Source organism: Biomphalaria glabrata, chromosome 16 (genome assembly GCF_947242115.1).
Source record: "Biomphalaria glabrata chromosome 16, xgBioGlab47.1, whole genome shotgun sequence".
In the NCBI taxonomy this organism is placed as follows: Eukaryota; Metazoa; Mollusca; class Gastropoda; family Planorbidae; genus Biomphalaria; species Biomphalaria glabrata.
Genome location: NC_074726.1, coordinates 18291609 through 18308616, shown reverse-complemented (window position 1 = coordinate 18308616; position 17008 = coordinate 18291609). Strand labels below are relative to the sequence as shown.

At 31.8% G+C, this 17008-nt stretch overlaps 1 protein-coding gene across 5 annotated transcripts in view; it reads right to left on the bottom strand.

Annotated features, from left to right (window-relative positions):
- LOC106069002 (anion exchange protein 2-like) overlaps positions 1-17008 on the bottom strand; it is a 71803-nt gene that overhangs the window by 16359 nt on the left and 38436 nt on the right. For 3 of the 5 annotated variants that reach the window (XM_056014416.1, XM_056014417.1, XM_056014418.1), the window contains 10 exons: positions 16334-16688; positions 14793-14997; positions 14101-14294; positions 12241-12386; positions 11744-11924; positions 9466-9601; positions 5387-5467; positions 2627-2798; positions 1559-1669; positions 61-151 (listed from right to left, as the gene is read on the bottom strand). In XM_056014416.1, the coding sequence (XP_055870391.1) occupies positions 61-151; positions 1559-1669; positions 2627-2798; positions 5387-5467; positions 9466-9601; positions 11744-11924; positions 12241-12386; positions 14101-14294; positions 14793-14997; positions 16334-16688 (1672 nt within the window). The remainder of the gene's footprint in view (positions 1-60; positions 152-1558; positions 1670-2626; positions 2799-5386; positions 5468-9465; positions 9602-11743; positions 11925-12240; positions 12387-14100; positions 14295-14792; positions 14998-16333; positions 16689-17008) is intronic. The other 2 variants (XM_056014420.1, XM_056014419.1) reach the window with 2 other exon arrangements.

The window sequence follows — 17008 nt, the reverse complement described above, 5'->3', positions numbered from 1 at the left end:
ATTAAAAATCCCCATAATCCTTTAAGAAACAGACATGATATTAATATTGTGATAACCTACCTTTGGGTATACGGCGCATGATATCTTGTACATGCTTCTTTTGTTCAACAGGTGTTATCCCGATATGTATGCCATCTGTTTGTTTGTCAGTCTGAATAAAAAAATAAGTACTGTTCTTAAACACATTTACATAAGAAAGTAAGATTGCCACAAAACAGAAAGCTGATTGCTGTCTTTAAGCTAAAATATCAGAGAGATGCAATGTGCACTTTCATTCAATTATAATATATAATATAAAATGTCTTAAAATGTTTTAAATTAATTACAAATATAATTTGTGCAAATAGTTATAAATGAGCTATAACTATTTTTTTTTTTTCAATTTCACTTAATTTAGCACATATTGGATTATATTTTTAAGTCAGAAAATGTTACTAATAGTACCATCTTTACTAGATGTACAACTCATGAATAATTTGATTAGCACTTGGGATTTTTATTATTTATAGCTGGAAAAAAAAGTTTTTTTTTTATTATAATTAGATGTAAAGAAAATGTTTTTGAAACAATGCTTAAACAGCTAGATGAACTGAAACTAAAAACAAAATTCTACTAAAAATTTAACATATATAGCATTGGAAATAAAATTCTAACAAGTACATCGCTAGAAAGTACTATTGCCTATAAATTTTCTTCTAGAAATCATTTCTAGACAATTGCTGTCATGAGAATCAGTGTACAACTCAATGCTGCTATACACTTTACTCAGAATTGCAAAAACAAAAGACATTTAATAAATGAAACACAATTTTTAAAAAACACACATAGAATATTCATGTAATGTGTACAACATAATTTCTTGGAAATAAAAAAGCAGTCAACTAAAAAGCTGAATAGATGAATTTAATGTTTAAAACAATAAAGATATCAGGAAGTGAAATGTGCTGTGCTGCCAACACTTACCTTCTGTATGTGATGGAAGAGAAAAACCTAAAATGCAATTATAAATATTGTAGTGCAAATAGCACTGCTGCTGTAGTTCATTAAGAAGTCAACAACTAGAAAAGTCAACAATTATGATGATATAACAAGTGGAAAGGAAGAATGCTATTCATTACACATATTTGGACATGGATAAATTTGTTACTGGAATCAGAAGCCTGACAAAAGCTTAAATTTACAAAAATGGAGAAATCACACAACAACAAAAATGGACATTAATACTTCATGCTAGACATATTAGCAATATTTCAACAATCTTGGAACCACACAAAAAGTCCACAGCAACTATTAAGTCTAATTGACACTTACAAAGATAGTTACAGATGTGTCTTAAATAAAATCATACAGAGCAATAAGCTGTTAATATGACATTCTTTAAAAAATTGTAATCGCTTTAAATAGATGTAAGCATTTTCCAAGTCTTTTTACTTCACTAGAATCACTTCAACAAACAGCTAAGCATGCAATTGATTTTTTTAAACTTTATTGACAGTGGTAATGCAGTTATGTATTAATTTTAAAAATCTAATGCACACAATGCCGCCAATGTATTTACCAAATCACTCTCCACTATCGGCATGGTTTTGTTAGGTGACGGGGACAAACTCCCATTCCTACTGATAGTACCATAATCACTGACCTTATTCATATCTTCTGGTAGTGTAGGCTAAAGGAAATATTTTTAGGGTATTCAAACATATTCACACAACTAGAGAAGTTTTTTTAATGTCAATGCAAATACAAATGGTTTAAATAGCACATCTACACTACAACTAAACAAGTGTACCAAAACACTGTAGATTTAAAGTGTAACTTAAGGTTTTTAATAAAGTGTAACAATATTTCCATCAATAAGCCATCGGGGGCTCCTGACTAGAGGACCCAACTTATAATTATCCAATTGACTCCGACAAGTTAGTTTAGCCATTAATTTCTGAAAAGGGTCAATCAATGACCTTGAAGCAATGAATTAGCAATGCTCATCATTTTAGTACAGATTTTGTTACATTCCTTTATTACTACATTTGAAAAAAGTCCCTAAAGTTGTGCCACAAAACTTTTCCATTCTATCACAAAATATATTTTCTAGTTTTCAAATTCATGTGCTCTTTCTTTTATGGTTCTTGAGAAGTTGTACACAAGAAAAATATTACAGGAGTGTTTTTAGTGCCAGATGATATGCAAACTCATCTAGGTCATTACTATTTATATTTAAATTTAGATTTAAGAAGCTGACAGACACTTAAAATAGTGAAAACATTTAATAAAAACTATTTTCCCTTCAAAAATGTGAAAACCTCACTAGTTAGCCTCAAGAGTACAACTTGATAAAAACTTGAAATTTGTAGGAATTTCAAAAAGAAAAACAATTCTATTTTCATCAGAGTGAGTGTATTATGTGAATCCTAATGTTCTTAGGAAATCAGAAAATGATTATATCATAGTCATAAGAACTACTATAACTAGCACTAAATTGTTGAACAAAAGTTAACTCTTTCAGGAAAATTCACCTGCTTCTACCAGAAAAGTCACTTGCATCAAACAGTGCACAATGTATAGATAAGATATCAAGACATAAGAACAGGATTCTCAGAATCTGAAGATAAAATAAATGACCACTTACCATATTGTTATCAACGTCCACTTTAACCATCTCCAACTTGGCAGCAGCTTTATTTTCCTTTAATCTTTTCTCAGTCATGGAAGTAGTACTGGCAGATTTACTCAAACCAAGGTTTGAGCCAAAACTACTTTGAGAAATTGATGTGAGTAGGCCTTTGTCATTCTGCTGGTGTCTACAATAGAAACAATCAAACATTTAACACAAAGAGAATTCTATAATAAATAATGCATAGAGTTTTGTAGATATATTTATTGAAATATATTCAAAGATAAAAATTATGATACTACTTTATTCCATTTATTTTATTTTAAAAATATTTTTTTTTAATTGTATGATTAATTTTTTAAAAAGTAAATAGAAAAATAATAAAATGTTAAAAACACTGCAGCTGTGACTTTTTTGTTGTTTTGATAATAGAGAAAGTAATGTTAAGTAATGTTAGTAAAGGAAAAATAAACTCTTAAAAAAGCTTGAACTAAGAATGAAGAAACCAAGCCATCAAAAGAAAGTGGAGAGGGACATAGATAAATGTTTGACCAACATGCCAAGAATACTGCAATGAAAAGCCATAAGAAATATTTTTATAATTATTTTGGTTTTTATGTTTGTAAAGAAAAACAAATCACATTTGCTTAATGTTAAAAAATGTCTTAAATAATTCAGAAAGCGATTTTGTAAACTAAAACAAATAAGATTCTAAAATAAACCAATGACATAGACACTGGTTCTAAAAGCTTTAAAAAGATATTTTTTGATGGAGTAGTCCACATAAAGCAATATTTGATATACATGTAGATATTTGAAAGCATCCAGTGTTAAATTCAATAAATAATAAAATCCTGTGTATTAAATACAGTGACCATTTACCCTAAATGGTTTTCCCCTTTTACTTCAATTGTTTACATTGATCCTAGATGGTTAAAGATAATTTCAATGTAATCTCTATATTTCCAAGGAATTGAAGGTACTAGTCAATAATTATGTTTCAAATATTCAACTATGTACTGAAACATGCTCTTTATCATATTTGAAACCAAAAAAAATCCTTTTTGACTTAATGCTGCACTCAAACTAGTTTCAAAGTTGAAATACATTATATTCTTTCTGGTGTTCTTATTTAAAATGTAGTATGAAAAGGAACATTTCATTAGAGTAGCCTATCTGAAATATTTAATTTTATAAGAGCATATTTGAGATTATGACTTGTGTCACTTGAAGAATTAATGGGAAAATGGTCACCTACAAGTTCAATGTGTGCTTATTGTATATACTGCAAACATTATAAGAAAGAACTCTTGTGCATCTGGTTTGTCATGAGCAAAACAAAAGTTATGGTACAAGTTGAGACTAGTTCAGTTAATAACCAAGAAAATGTGTCTAAAGCTGCTTTGACAAACAGTGTTTCTAAGTATGCAAGCCTAGAAGAAGAATTATTTCAAAACAAAATGCAATCTGACAGATATCATGGGACTGGGATACAAGTCATGCTGTAGATTACTATGTCTTGCTACTCTGGTCACCATGGCATTGTACAACATTGAAGACTTTCAAGCAAACACTTTTAACTATTGACTTCATTTATATTCATTTTCAGTAAGCAATAATATAGAGGTTTCATTAAATCAACTTTTATGTAGATTTAGTATTGCCAACAATGTTGTTCTTACATGGTAGATAGGAAAATCAGCATGTGTGTCAAATTAATGATGAAGCTTTTACATCAAATATCATTACATAATTCTTTTTTAAACATGGCCTCCCTCAGATAAACTTTAAATGTAGATAACTAGCTGATACATGTGCTTTGCTATGTTGAAATGGTATACAGCCCAAATTAGAATGCTTCTCTCCACAACAAAATTTATTTTAAAAGTTTGTTTGTTTTTTTTGCATCCTTCAATCAAATGGCCTGTGTCCTGCCAATTTAGACTTTGCACACACACTTTTTTAGTCATTTGTTGCAGTCCTAAAAAAAAAATTGCTCTCTGGGACAGCCTGCAATATAATGTCTTCCCACCACACACAATTTGGTCCATGAATTATAGAATACTTTAGTAATGAAACTAAGCTTCAATCCTTCTGTGAAAATAAAAAGGAAACCCTTTCCCACAATTTACTACATTTAAACCTGCTGAAAAATTATTTCTAATGTTCTTAGTTTTGAATGGTCCTACCTAAGGACCATGCAAGTTACAAATGTAGTGGCAGCATTAGGTGCAAGTTTGAAGGAGAGGTAATGGTCTACTAAATATCTCAATAAGAAAATATTTTACCTAGTGCTGCCATTATAAATGTATGCATCATTCATTGTTTTAACACTTAGCTTTACATTTGTATCTAAATGGCACAGAAGTCATTGATTCAACTATATTATCAGGTAATTTGCTCTAAATTAGTTGATCAATCTTATTGGTAATTACTTTTTTCAAATAAAAGCATATTTATTTAAGAAATTTAAAAAATACAGCTGATATTAAAAATTCTTCACTGACAAGTTGGCAACACTACCTACATGAAGTTTGAAGAAAATCTTTTAGTTTGAGAGTCATTCATACTAGTCATTTATACTCTCAAAATATAATTCTTTTTCCTGATATCTTAAGGCTAGTCAACAATTCACATTTAATATGCATCATTCGTACAATCAAAAAAAAAAAAAGAAAAATTATTAAGCGTAAATGATCAATCATCTTTACTAGTCAATCACAAATGATACAAAAACTGAAAACATCCAACTAAGAAATAAAAGCAGGCAAAAACCTTTTCCCTGAACTATCCAGGCTGGCCAAATTAGAATAAGAAGGATTACGCCGTAGAAATGCGGACCGGCCACTCACATGCCTGAAAATTTAATTGACCAACAAGGGAAATCACAAATGCATATACTAAGTTTTTTAAAAATGATTCAATTTAAAGAAATAATCTTTTAAACAAAGTAGAAAACGTTTTTAACATTTGATTCTAAGTAGATCATGTTTTGTTTTTCAGCAGCAATACACTTTTCTTCTAAGTCACCTAAAATAATTTAGACTACATTGTTAGTCTTAGCTTGACTCCAGTTGGCTACTCCCCAAAGGAAATAAGATCAAAATTTGAATAAACTTTATCAAATATATCAGAGGTCACATAAGTTTGTTTTAAAAAGGTGTTCATATTTTCTGCAACAGTAAAACTTAAGTTTATATAATGTTGGGACATAGGAAGCATGTGTAGAACAGCATTGCAATAGTAAACATTTCTATCAGTGCTATTTCATTTCTCATGATCCTAGACTTTTTTTCATATTCTTTCGCTGAATGCTTAAATAAAATGAAAAATCCATTTCTACTAAGCAGTGGTTCTTACAACCCATCCTGCAAGGCTCTGGGTGCAATATAGAAAGCACCACTAGAACATTATCACCAAAGGTGCTTGCACTCCATAATGAACAAAATGGTGTCACTACTGCCAAACAGATATTGATAAAAAAGTTTTGAGTTCAAGCTGTCAGACAGCTGTACTGGTGGGGGATCAGTGTTTTGGTAGAAACAAACATTTTAAAGACTGTTGAGGGGAGCTTACTCTTGTTCATTTGAAATGAAGATGGGAGTAAGTGTCTTTATATGAGAAAAGAGTCCTTGTAATCACAACAAATTTCCCTAAGCAGTTAGTCTAAGCAAATCTAAATGCTTTCCCCACAATCTTCCTCTAGGTAATTGACTAAATAATGAGAAGGTCAACAGCTGGCAATTCAATGGAATCAACTTGAGGATCTGAATTTCACAGATAGCCTCCTATCATATAAACTACAAGATGCTTAAGACAGAATTAAACTCTCAATAGAAGCGTAGAAGACTGATTTAGGAAAACCCACAACTTTGTCTACTTTGGAAGCATCATAAACAAAGAAGGGAGAGCAAATGCAGATGTCAAAAATCTGATCAACAAGGCTAGGCAAGCTTGTAAGACCCAAAGGCCAAACTGGAGGTCAAAAGCACTGACCTAAATTATAAAATCTGAAACTTCAACACAAATGAGAAAGCAGTTTTTTTGTTTGGTAAGAGACTTGGAGAGTAACAACTAGCAATATAAACTCCAGACATTAACTAACATCTGTCAAACATGACTCAAGACAGGAATCACCTCCCCTGTCAAGTTTCACTGAACACCTCACTAAGGCATGTCCCTCCTACCATTCACTGGACCAATGTAGACATATGATGGACAGGACTTTTCCTCTCCCCTCACGTCATGATGGACAAGTAACACTTTCCCCTCTGACCCCCCCTCTTCTCTGGAACAGTTGCTGAGTTCTAAGGCACACTTCAATAACTGCCCACTTGAAGATTCTCTGGCCATGGCTCACACTGTCCCATGTCATGATGCAACTTTCATTGTCAAGCACCAGTGTTATCTCCCCCCCCCCCTTGCTATCTCTGAACTCCTGCTCAAGTAGACAAGAGATGCCAGCAGCATTTATCTCAGATCAGACAGACTTCTCTTGATGTTGCCTATCTGCTTACTGCCCCCACTTTTCCCCCCCCCCTGCCATTTTTGTTAACTTTCGTCAACATGCATCATTTAAATCATCCCCTTCTAAGCACTAGAGCTAAAAAGAAAGCTCTCCAGTCTCTGATTACCAGATGATTTTTCCTTCTCAGATTGGTGGTATGTAACTTAGTAGAGTGCTTGAGAACCACTTTACTTAGTTATAATTAATTTTATGCATTTAGTTATTTTTGTTATTTGTGCATTTGTGTATTTCTAAATCACCTGGATTAATGTAAGTAGGTTTTTTTCATATCATTATATGATCTTTATTAATTTACCTAGCTATGTGTAGATGTGCGGGTAACACATTGAATTGATGAGACTTATTTAATGACTTGAAAGTCATTTGATCTAGCACTAGTATAGACATTTAGATGCCTCAATTGCCAATGAATTTATACAAATTAAATCCAATGTCTTTGTACAGGTTAAATCTAGACCAGAAGATGTGTTAATTATTGAATATTCACACATATATTTTGCTATTTAGTACTTAATTTATCTCTGATAAATTACCTCTTACCTAAAACCTTAGAAACATTCACAATTATTTTATTCCTATGCAGGGAATTATTCTAGCAGTTAGATTATCCATATAGCTTTAATGTTACCTAAACAAGTTAATACGCCCATAATTCAATGTTATTCACTAAGATTATATTTTCCTTCACAGGAATTCTTCAGACATTTACTGTTTTACAATGTTTACCTGTGTTTATATTGTACCTATATCAGACGTAGCCTTCGAAAGGTTACTTTAGTTAAATATGTTATTTTTCTATATCTTAAGACTAGAGGCCCGGTTCCACCAGCTAGATGAATATTTATTTATGTTAAGCGACAGGCGAACATCATTCATTGATCTTCCGTTCCTCTTGATCCCACTAGTTTATGTAATGTTAGTAATTACTATTCACTGTAACTAGTGAACTTCATGTAGAAATTATTTACCTCCCATGATAACTATAATTTTTTATCTCCCCTCTCTCCTTTATTATTAACTCATTAGCTCCCTTAGCTACAATTAAATATCACGTGTTTTATTTTTTCTTAAGTATAGGCTTATCCGATTCATGCTGAAGATGTCCTTCCCAGAAGGGCATCTACATCCCTGCAATGTCATTAAGGCTAACATGCTTTTTTTGTATCGCCACATCCTCTACCCTATCTAGGTGATCTCCCTTTCTGCTCAGAGCTCTTCACCCAGCAAGCAACACAAGCTGAGTTGTTATTAAATTAGTAACCTCTGCCAAGACCCCTCACTGGCTTTTACAGCTGGTAATTTCAGTTGATCTATGCCTCCACAGCTGAACTGCCCACGGCTGGGATCTGTTCCACCAGCCCAGAGCCACAGCAACTAGCCACACCAGTCTACACACAGCACCACCTGGCTCAAAAATAAGCTTCGTGCCTAATGACTCTCAAACCACTTGCCCATAACATCTAATAATGATTTAGGCCCAAATTCATATTGTACATCCATCCATCATATACTTTTACCTTTATATTTCGTAATCCAATCCTTATATTTTGTAAATAAATATCTATTCATTGTAAATTATATTCCACGCTTTGTTGTTTGCCTATAGCTAGATGTGTGCTTGTACTTATAATTCTGTGAAAATGAAGTCTCCCATACATGATACCCTAGACAAAAGACCATCAAACACAGAATCCACTTGTCACAAGTGTGAGCTAGGGAACCTGATAGTCTCCACAGCCTTCTGCTCTTTAGTGTACATAAGAAAATCCAACAATTTAGACACTGGCATGTGGTAACTAAGGCCTCAGTGATATTGAAAATTAGAATTTGGAAACTTAACTTAAGAGTTTCTTACAGTATTACTGTAGATCATTCAATATTTTAAACTTAAACATTGTGGGGTTTTTTTAATTGTTTAATTTCATAAGAATGAAAAATCATTTATCACACCAATTGAATTTCAATAATTAAGGGCATTGTAAATATATGTGGCCATCAGAATCTTGTTTAAATTTTAGTGTAGATTTCAAGGTCACTATTACAAGTCTACATAACTGAATACTGAATATGAAAACATTAGAACTACAAAAAAAAAATTACAACTAAGAACAATAAATGTAAGATGAGACTAGCTATACAATTCTATATTATAACAACAAAATAAAGGTATAAAATATATTGTGTCAGTATGAAATAGCATAAATACTGTCTATACAAAATTAAAACATCCAAGAATATACAAAGTTTTTAAAAATTAAATAAAATAATGTAAAGAACTTCTTTTACCAAAAAAAAAAAATTAAAAAAAATAAGGTAAGCTACAAACTTGTGCTTCAGAAGTAGAGTCCTAAGTAGCTTCCCTTTGACTTCCTCCTCCACCAAGTCTCTAATAACCATATTTTCCACAACATTATGAATGATAGATGTTAAATCTGATGCCTCCAAGTCTAGCAATACAGTACCTAGAATGTGCAGAATAGTTTTAGTTGTAAAAGAATTGTGACAAGTTGAAAAATAGATTATTTGACATTTAATAGGAAGTCTGCTCTGTAGATAACATTAAAGTGTATTTCTGTAGCTCAATATGCTGTTCCCCAAGAACCACTGATTAATGGGAAGTAAGGAGGGGTATGTTGAGAGACACTAGTTTGTTAAATGTTTGAGAGAACATGATCATTAGGTCAAACTATCTTTTTTACTGATAGGATTGTGATTGTTGATAGTTTGTAGTTCATAGCTTCTGTATTTTCATGCTGAAAATATTGAAACCTGTCTCTTTACCTGCCTGTGTTTCCACAAAAAATATCTTTTTTTTTAACACTCTGTCTGCCTGGGTGGGTGGAATCTATGACATGTTATTTCTCCCATTTAACATTCTTGGGTCAAGTTTAAAATTTGCACAATTATTTATTGCTGATGACAACACTTGAATCAATAAAAAAAATTAAACAATTAGTTACCGACAAGTCATAATATATTTTGTTTTATATAGAAAAAACTAGACATATTTTACTCGCGACCCGAGGGTCTTTATTTGCGTATTACTGTCGATATAATCACTGAGAGTGTTTTTAAAACATTTCAACTAAATAATAATGTAATAAATAAAGCGAATGTGTAAATGTAAAAATAGTATGAATGAAGCCATCAAATCAAAATAGCTAATCTACTTAAATCCATTTTTTCAAATTAAAACACTTGCTTGTAGGCCTACATATATTTGATTAAAATTTGAAATAAATAGACTTAATTTTGTATGTTCATGTGCTAAAGTATAAAGTCGATCTTGAGGTAGACATAGATCTAGATCTAGACTAATCTAGAGTTAAAAATTGGCTTTTATAGAGTTCATTCTGTGCTGCGTGAAGGCTTTGCTCTGGGCATGCGCGACTTTTTTTCATGAATGAATATAGGCCTATCTCAACATGGCTACGCAGCTTTAGCAAACAGCGAACAAATGTATTAAAAATGCTTTAGAAAAACAAATTTGAATGTTAATTAGATTAAAATATGAAATGAATGGAACATAATTAGTATGTTCATGTGTTAAAGCATAAAACTATCTTTGCGAAAAGAAGTTTTATCATCTTAGAGTTCAATAAGAGTTTTAGACCTAGGCCTAGGAATAGACTCAGTAGAGAGATGTGTTAATGTGTAACCATTTGGTGATGTCTAATGAAAGAATGTGCATTGGGATATCTAAATTCGCAGATATAAATAACGAATTAATGTAAAAATGCTTTTGAAACACAAATTTCAAGGATATATTTATTAAATAATGAAATCAATAAACTATATTTTGTATTTTCATGTGTCAAAAAAAAAACAACTACAAGTGCAAAGTTTAGTTCTTAAAATTAGATCTAGATCTAAATCCTTTTGATCTTTTCTCATGTCAACATTATAAACATGGCCTAGATCCATAAAATACTATAGCTGTAATAGAGTTAATCTTTTTTTTTTTTTTTGAGGGTTTTAAGTTTGTTTTAGGGCCACAATACATACACTACGGTCTAAGTTGGTACCCAAGGAACATTTTTGCCAAGTTTTATCAAGATTGGTCAAGTGGTCTTTATTTCTATACAGGGACATACAGACATACATACATAAGCCAAACATTCTGCTTTATATAATAGATGTACAAAGCTAAGAGGAGATAAGCCTTGCATAGAGAATTTGGTTGTTCATTAAAAATCGTAAACTAAAAATAATCTCTAAAAAATCTATTTTTTATAAGTACTTGAATAGCTCATTGGCTGGCATGTCAGCCTTCCAACTCAGTAGGATTCAAACGTCGAGTTTGAATTTTTTGTTTTTTATACTGCTTTGGAAAAGGCAGAATGGAAACCACTCTGAGATTAAACACACACACACCCCACCAGCACCAACAAAACTGACCCACTAAAATAATGCCCTGATCATATAAGCATGAAAGTTATGCTTAACAAAAAGCATTTTAAAAAAATATTTCAAATTGCAAAATTTATTATTGTTATTCTATCTAATCGAAATTAATTTCATTCAAAATAATTGATTCAACTTCACTCAATATAAGCTTTGTTTTTAAAAAAGTATTTTTTAAATATATTTAAATGACAAATTACCATTCTCTAATCCTCGTCTTAGTTCTAGAAGTGAATGAAAAGACAATGAAGCAACATGTGGTTTGCCCCACCTATCTGCACCTTCCTCAACATCCTCTTCAAATTTAATCCATCGAGCTTTCTCCCGCCACTCCCATGTGTCTTCAGTTCCAGCATGAAGCTCATCAAGTTCAACAAACACCTGGAGAGTATCACACACAGATATAGATATCACACACAAATAGTTATTACACACAGATATAGATATCACATTCAAATAAGCAAGGTTTACACACACACATACAGATTCAGATTTGATACATACATGTACATGGCAGAAAAACAAATAACACACATATATGTGCACAATAAACACCTGATGAGTAGAAATATTCATACATACAGATACCACTTATCTGTACAGCATAACATACTATTTATTATATTATTTTTTGCTTCAGAATAACAAATACTATAGAAAGAGAAACACTGACATGCAACACAATAAAAGTAATTACCTCATGTGGACTGTGATCAAACTTTTTAACAGTTTTACTTTTCTTCACATGGTGTGATTTTCCAATGTGTACAATGGAGTGTAGTGCCCCTTTACTTCTAGCTATTTTATGTCTCCTGATACCTCTCTGATCTTCAAATCTATGACCTGAAACATACATTAATATTCATGAGATCATATGCACACAAAAGCAGAGATGCCCAAAATACAGTCCATGGGATAGACATGGTTCTTTCCAGCCCATGGAAAAATCAGATCAAAAGGAAGAAAATCCCACAAAAAATGTATCCTTTACAATGTTAGCACTCTCAATGTTTCTTCGGTGGATTTTATTATTAGGTATTTTAATATTCATAGTATTTTTTCTTTTGGAAAGGAAACAACGTTTATCTATTTGGTGACATAAGTAGACAGCCTATTTTTCGTTCTTAAAAAATTCCACTTTATCCTTGGCATTTTGCATGTGCAACAGAGGCATTATTTCTAATGGTAGTCTTGGTTTAAGCAGCAAAGACAAAAATTTCTAAGTTAAGCCTAAAGATTGGATGACTGACGAAAATGTTTACCAAAAAAGAAAATGAATCACCAGTAAGGGCAAGCTTTGCTCTTTTGTGGCAAGAGTGATTTTGCGGCAAGAGTGACTCACATTTTAAACACAGAAATGAATCCATTTTCTGACAATGAATGCTTAAGAAAGTGCTTGGTAGCAGTGATAGATGAAATATGCTTTGAAAAAAAAAATGAAGACTTCAGCCTTTCTTACATGACTATTACAAGGGGTTCGTAAGATATGAGTAAAAATATCTATTCAGACAGAACAGCAAATTTCAAAATGTTTTGTTTCCACTGACGAGTCCACCGATAATGCTCAACTCTTGGTATTTATTCACCCCAATAGAAAGAAAACTATATGGAGAGCTCTCTGATTTGGAAACCACTGTGCAGTTCATCTCATATATATTGGTCTAGTCATCTGAATGCTCCAACATAAAAATGAGAACGAGGAAGAAGATTCATGGTACAAACAGAGGATTTAGCAGTTATAGTGAGCATGCAGGGAACAGGCAAAGACCTCTTTATAGACGTTTCAACCATCATAAAGGATCTTTCATCACTAGTTATGATTATCCCAACTTCTGAGGATCTTGAAAGATAATTTCAGTGAAAGATTTGAGGATTTTCATGATTTCTTTTTCGAAAAAAACTTTTTGTGGTCGATGTGACAAGTTCTGTGACAGATCTGCAACTGAAACTGATTTTACTAAAAAAAACTAGATTCCTCTACCTGACAATTTTTATGACAAATAGAGTTTGAAGCTTTTAGTGCTAAAACAAATTATGAATAAACATGACATGTAACATAATAATAGCAGCACTAAGGTACCAATAATAATAATAACCTTAGTACCTTAGTGCTGCTATTATTATATGTTACATATCATGCTTATTGACAATGTTTACAAGCAATGCAGACAATCTTCCAAATCTCTGAACACAAGCATTAAGGATGAGAACAATGTTTACAAGTATTTATTTGTTTGAACAAACATTTTACTGATGAATAGCCTTACTGACAAACATTTAGATTCAGTGCTACAAACTTCTATATCATTTATGTAGACAGATATTCAGAAGTTAAGATTCAGAAAAACTTCAAAAATCCTAATCCACGGTTAATTTAAAAAATGGGTTTATTATCTATTTCATTTTTTTTTCATCTTTTCTGTGATGTGGCCTGCAACAGGGATATCAGAAATTAAAATGGCCACATGATAAATAAGGCTGGGGCCTCACTGTGCTTAACTATTGCTCTGAATAACAATGTATTAATGAAAAATAGATCAATTCCAGACTGACTTACTTGCCATTTCATCAAGATCTGCTTTGTATAACATTGAGGCTTCCTCTGTCTCTGTGGGAGATTTCTTTAAAGCTTCATCTAACTTGACCTCACTTCCTTTCTGGCGTCTCATGATTAAATCTTCTCGGTGAAAATGTTCATGGTGATGATGATGTCGACGTTTGCCTGATTTTGTTGACTGACTGCCTTCCATGCTGATAACAATAGAAGTTTTTATACACTGAAATTTAGCTTAAATTCATTTCTTTAATTTTTTAAAATGTAAGAGATCACTACATTTGGAATCAAATAGTTTGCCACAAATAAGTTTCCGTTAACTTAATGATTTAGAACAATCTATTACTAAAGTCTGTACTCCATAATAGTACTTAATTTGTAAGAACTAAATATTACAGAGTGCACTGATTTAATAATTGTTAGAAATACTATTCAAAGATATCCAAACAAAATAAATGTTCAGTGTTACATAAGAAAAATAAAACTTTTCAAGACAATGTACAAAGGAAAGCATTTTCACAAAATGTGAAGTCATTGAACAGTTGCCACTTAAAATAAATATTTCAAATTCTTATATTTATTCTAATAAAATGAGGCTGCTGGTGTGAAAGTAGAGGCAGTTTGCACCAAACAATCAAAGTCTAAGTAAGTAATATAACACTAGATCATTCCTAAAGTATAAAAGCAATAAAAACCTAGGAACTCTAAGTAAAGCATGATCTTCATCATCACTGCTGCCTCTTCTTTTGCTGCCTGAATCTCTTCTTTTTTTTCTTTTCCACACATTTTCTTTGTCTTCCTCCTCTTCAGGTTCTTGTTCTTTAATTGTTTGCTCTTCACCAGCTACAACTGGCATAGGTGTCTGGAAATTTCCATAGCTTGGATAACTGGAATCATCACCTATTTGATAAGTAACAAGTTATAATGAAACAGTATAACTTGTTATTTACATTACAGTACTACTGTTTTCTTTTATATTACCAGCTACACCCACTGATTTCTTCCTAGGCTATAAATTGTTTTGTTTTTTAAACTTCCAATGAAACAGTTTGCATTTTAACACCCCCACTGACATACCTTTTAGCCAGTGAATTCTAGTTTCTGTTATGTTAAATTGGAAAGACCTCCTCTCTCTCTTATATATCTTTCTCTAACTGTATATAAATCTGTGTATCTATATATAAATGTATGTGTCTATCCCCTTATCTCTCTCTCTCCATAACTCCCCTCCCCCCCCTTTTTTTTTTGGTCATAATGCTCCTCCCAACAAAGACTTTTGACCCTTGAATATTTAAGATTTTCTAATCCGATGAACAGTTTGGAAGAGACACCAATTTAGTCCACTTTTTTATTTTGTTAGTTATAGATCTAAAGTTCACATTGGTCTTTATCTTGAGATGCACCTTATGCACACTAAAACTTATTTTTCCCCCTTATTTATAATTCGCAAAGATAGAATAGTCCTACCCCCATAAACTATATTAAACAAAAAATCCTCCCATCCAAAAAACACACACACACTTAATAGGCACTTACATTCACTGATAGTTTTTGGAATTTTTAAATCTAGATTTTAGAATTCATGTAGATCTAGTTGTTTTAAAATACTGCTTCACATTACCTATGCTACAGAATTTACATTTATATTGTGGTAATTTTCTCCCACACAAATACATGACTTCATTTCTAGAGAACAAAAATGAAAATATCAAGTTGGTTTTATGAATTCACTTTTGAAAGTGTCTACAATGGCAAGTTAGGTCCCATAGAGTTTTTGAGTGCTTCAAGAAGTTTATTTTATGCTGTTAAACGTTTCTATTTTTTAATTATTTTTTTTATATGGGATTTAAAAAATTAAATATTGACCATTTGGGGAAAATGCTGAAAGTTAAATAGAAAGGTTTAATAAAAAGCTTATGTTTCAGATTGCTAATTGATCAAACCCCATCTTAGAAAATTCCTAAGAAGTAAAATGAACCTGTGAATGTAACAACTTTTGCATTAAAAACTTAAAATTTTATGTCAGTTTAAAATAACAGTCATTCAAAGCATTAAAAATGTCTATAAAATTAAAAAAAAAAGCACTAGATTTCCTACTAAAATCATCATACACAAAAACACTATTAGATAATTACCAGGATAGAAATAAACACTTATTGTTCATCCTAAAAAAAAATTTTTAAACTAAAATAACTATATTCACTGTGTGTAATAGAGGAAAATAAAAAAGACTTACCAACAACAAACTTGACTTTGCCCCCAGAACTATATTCTCTGACAGGCACACTTGCTTTAGGTGAAGGTGTTCCCACACCATCAGAAAGAGCAAGGTTAAGGTAATCAGGCCTATGGGAACGTGCAGCTTCTTGAATAGCATCTGTTTCCTGGCCTGATAACTGAACATCAGATTGGTCAGAATGTGCATGTAGTATACCATTAGATTTTAAGCCAGTTTCTTCATCAGAGATAGTGAAAGTGTCACCCGAGTCTTGAAGTTGGGGCTCATTGGATTCAGCAGGAAGTGATTGAGGAAAGTGTTCTGGTTGTTCATTTAAAGGTGTTGGGAAATCAGGCCCAATAAAAAAGTCAACCTATTTAATGAAACAAAACAGAAGTTCACCACAAAGAAGAAAATGTTGTTATCTTTGCTTAGCAGTAAAAACTGGCCACCACTGCTTCACCTTGACCAGCCAATGCACAAAATAGCATTTTTTTTTTTTTATATACTATTAAATGTTATACTAACAAATATGTCAAATTACTTTATATAAAAATGTATCAATTTCCATCATTACTTGTTTCAAGATGAACATTTAAGACATTGCAAATTACACAGCAGTTTATGATTTTAAAGCACTTTCTAGTGTAATTGCATTGGGTGTAGCCTTGGATGCTGGTCAGTGATTATAGA